At 37.2% G+C, this 3872-nt stretch overlaps 1 protein-coding gene across 1 annotated transcript; it reads right to left on the bottom strand.

Moving 5' to 3' along the window:
* Nucleotides 1-432: 432 nt before the first annotated feature.
* On the bottom strand, nucleotides 433-2568 carry LOC113321738 (cytochrome P450 71B35-like). Its single transcript, XM_026569648.1, has 2 exons — nucleotides 1627-2568; nucleotides 433-1260 (listed from the first exon to the last, which is right to left on the bottom strand). The coding sequence occupies exons 1-2, from the start codon at nucleotides 2377-2379 to the stop codon at nucleotides 643-645; spliced, it is 1371 nt and encodes a 456-aa protein (XP_026425433.1). The 5' UTR covers nucleotides 2380-2568; the 3' UTR covers nucleotides 433-642.
* Between the last annotated feature and the right edge of the window lie 1304 nt (nucleotides 2569-3872).

Genomic DNA, 3872 nt, shown 5'->3' with positions numbered 1-3872 from the left:
ATTAACTAAATTTGAAGTATATCTAAGTATCCCAAACCCTCATTTCGAAATCAACCATCTTAAAAAAAAAAAAAAAGAACCTTCTTCTCAAAAATTATTCTTTTAAAAACACCCAACTAATTAATTTAACCTCACTAATTAATCATTACACTAACACTAATTAATCATTACACTAACTAATTTAATTACCAAGGGAAAGTTTGGTATTAGAAAAAAACTTAGATAAGGGGTGGCTCATTATTACTTCTAATATCCACCCAAAAAATTGAAGAATAGTCCCCTCAATTTTTGAGTAGTGCCCAAAAAATCGCTCAAGTCGGCAAATTTATAAAAACCCACCACAGATGAGAAAAAACAATACAACCCATGAACGCAAGAGTCGCGGGATAGACTTGGTAAGGAGAAACTCGTGATCCAACCCAAAGCCAAGTATTACGAGACTATCAGAACTTATGTCCTTGTATCGATAGAGATGTAATGGTATCACACAACCAATCAACCATGCAATATCATGCATTATTGTTAGCACACAATTACCCATGCAATATCTTGCATTGTACATTTTTCACTCAATCACTATTCACTCATGCAATATCTTGCATTAATCCTATATATACATATAGCACAAACTAATATTTTTTCTTAATCAGACATCCTAACCACATGTTTGATGGGTACAAGCTCAAGTGCATATCTACTCCCTAGACCTGATAACTCCTCCTTGTTTAAGTCTTCCCTCATCAATCCTTCTGGCAATTCCCAATCGAAAGTGTACAATACATTGGCGAGGACGAACTCTAGTAACGCAATTGACATATTAATTGCAGGGCAAACCCTTCGACCTCCCCCAAAAGGCATGTACTCAAAAGTTTGATCTCCACAAAAATTCATGGAGCTATCTTTAAACCTCTCTGGCAAGAATTCTTCTGGACTTTGCCAATGCTCTGGATTTCTCCCCATCGCCCATGTATTTATTAACACCCATGTCTTGGGGTATATGTCGTAACCATCAATTTTACTGTGTTTCATGGTTTCTCTTAAAAGGAATGAAGTTATTGGATGCAACCTTAGAGTTTCTTTTACTATCTGTTTTAAGTATTGAAAATTATCAAGGTCTGATTCCTTTACCTTGCCTTTTGAACCCACATAACTTCTAATCTCTTCCTGAACTTTCTTCATTGCTTTAGGATTTTTAACCAGCTTTATCATGGCCCAATTCAGTGTTACAGCGGGTGAGTCAACTCCAGCAAAATATAAATTCTGATAATGTTTAAACAAAAAAATCATAAATATGGATTAGGATCGATCGTTCATAAATTAATGCTAAAAATATAGTTAACAAGAAACTAAGAAAACAACTCTACGATGCTAAGATTCTGTAAAAATTAAAACCAGACTTCCTAGTGGGACTTTGGTTGCCAACCCGCCCAACTCGAACAAAGGATGGGAATGGACAATGCCTAAAAGGTGGGCGGACATTCACAAAAAATTAAACCAGCTGCTTAAATGGGTGTCAGATGTTCGAACCCCAAAGTTAGAGTTTGTTGTTTATCTTGGAAACTTTGCACACCTTTAGAAAAAGACTGCTACACTGATTACCTAGAGAGAAAAGGGAAAAGAGATTACCGCAACAATTGCTTTGACATGGTCGTTAGTGAGACGAATTGTACTCGTTTGAGCGTTCTTCACTTTCAGCAAAACGTCTATGATATCTTCGTGCTCCAGTTTAACTCGCTCTGGGTTTTCATGTTCTTCTATAATTTGTTGTAAGAAATTGTCGACATCATGAAAACACTTTTCAGTCTTCCCATGGATTCCAGTGATCCTATCAATAATCCAACTTAACGTTGGGAAAAAGTCGGATGCAGATAAACCAGTCACTACGGCAACTTCAGAAAGAATTTTTGCAAGTCTTCCATTATCAGTTATATTCCTGCTTTGACAGGTTGTGCTACCAAATGCAACTCTGCAGATTGTTTTATGTGCAAAGACTGTTAACATTTCCAAAAAGTTAACAGGAGTTGTATTTGAAGAAGATGATGATATGGAATCAATTAAAACATCAATTTCCTCTGCCATGACTACCTTAAACGATTGCACCCATTTCCTACTACGGAGTTCAACTACACATATTTTCCGAATCTCTCTCCAATACTCTCCGTAAGGTGTTAAAGCCATGTCTACGTAATTATACGAAAGACGTTTTCGTCCAGCAAGTTGAATTCTAGTACAAAACTGAGTATCAAGTGTTTTGAGGACTTGTTCGGAAGCTTCAACGGAGGAGATTACGAATGTTGATACACGACCGTATTGTAGTAGCATGACCGGACCGTATATTTTAGATAGTAGCGAAAGTGTCTGATGATGGGGCTGTTTCATTAGTTGATGTAAATTACCAATGATTGGAAGCTTAGGAGGACCAGGTGGGAAGTTGGGTTTGGTTTGACCACCAATGTCCTTCCGGTTTATGAATGTAACTAGAAAATATAGAGATGGAAGTAGAAGGATATAGTAAGAAAGAAAAATCTACATTTACCTCCTTTATTGTAAATGGTGGTTTTTGAATAAGACTGTCCCATTATAGAACAAAGATGAGGTTCTTCTTATAGAGTATCACGATGGCTTACGACAAAAGTTAAGTTAATCTTAGAGTTATTTTCTTACACGTTAGGATTAGTTTAGGTCGTAGCTTAATTAAGATTACGTTACGTTCCGGAAAAAGGTTCTAACATGGTTAGGTTAAGATTAGACATAGTTAGGCCATCACAGCCCTCCAATCTAGATTAGGTTATAACCTAAGAATCGGGCCATGACATAATCTTTGTCGTCCAACTGACAGTACTCTTTCCTCCGAAGGCTTATGGTGGTTGTCTTCGAAGAAACTGACAGTACTCTTTCCTCCAATCCAATGGCTTGTGTACCATCTCCCATTCCATGTCAGGGTTATCGCTCTTCTCTCTTAATAACCATGTCAGAAAATCTGCCTCCAACAAGGTGATATTCTATAGCACCATATAAAAGGCCGTCCAACTCTCCTATAGTGTTATCATGATATGCACCATCTTGTGGCAAAGAAGGTGTTGAAACCGTTTCAAACTTTTCCTCCTCTTGTATCTATCCAGTGAAGAGATTTTTTTGCATACACACCAGGATCACAACTAGATCGAAACATAAATTCCAACATAAACTCTTTCTCTTTCCGTATAACTAGATCCTCTCCCTAATCGACTCAATTCAACCACTTTATACTCACCAGTTAAAGGAATGTAACCAAATCCGCTCGCCGGGTAAATATGCTGATCACCAAAATATCTCATGTAGTTGGAATCATAACGTATTGTGTGGTCACCGGGTTACATACACAATAAGCAGAATCTTGCCATCCATAAAAACAGACTAAACCATTAATCGAACCAATAACCTTATAACAAGAATTTCTAAATGGTGGGGTTAAATTGAACCTTCTAATACTAGGCACAGGTGGCTCGTCATTTCTTTCATTATACTGAAAACACTGAAGATCTCGTTCCTTCCTAAAAAAAAGGAAACATAACTTACCGGTGGATCGATTAAGACGGGTTAAATGCAATTGGGAGAATGAAGGATGCGAGAAACCAGATTCCTCCATGGTTTACAAATTAATTTGCACTCAATTAAGAATCGATTCAGTTGGTAAACGAATGATAATGTCGAGTAAAATGTCTAATGGGAGATGACTAAAATTCCCGTTAAAGAGGACGGATTTTCACAGAGAGAAGAAACTTGAGGGTTCCAAATTTTGGTGGTGGAGGCACCTAGAGAGACGAGAGTGAAGTAAATAAACGAGTTCCCAATGGAAAGGATATGTTCGTTTACAAGGAATATACGAGTAG

This window comes from Papaver somniferum, chromosome 11 (assembly GCF_003573695.1).
Source record: "Papaver somniferum cultivar HN1 chromosome 11, ASM357369v1, whole genome shotgun sequence".
NCBI lineage: Eukaryota > Viridiplantae > Streptophyta > Magnoliopsida > Ranunculales > Papaveraceae > Papaver > Papaver somniferum.
The sequence above is the reverse complement of the archived record's forward strand: the minus strand, read 5'-3'. Positions and strand labels throughout refer to the sequence as shown.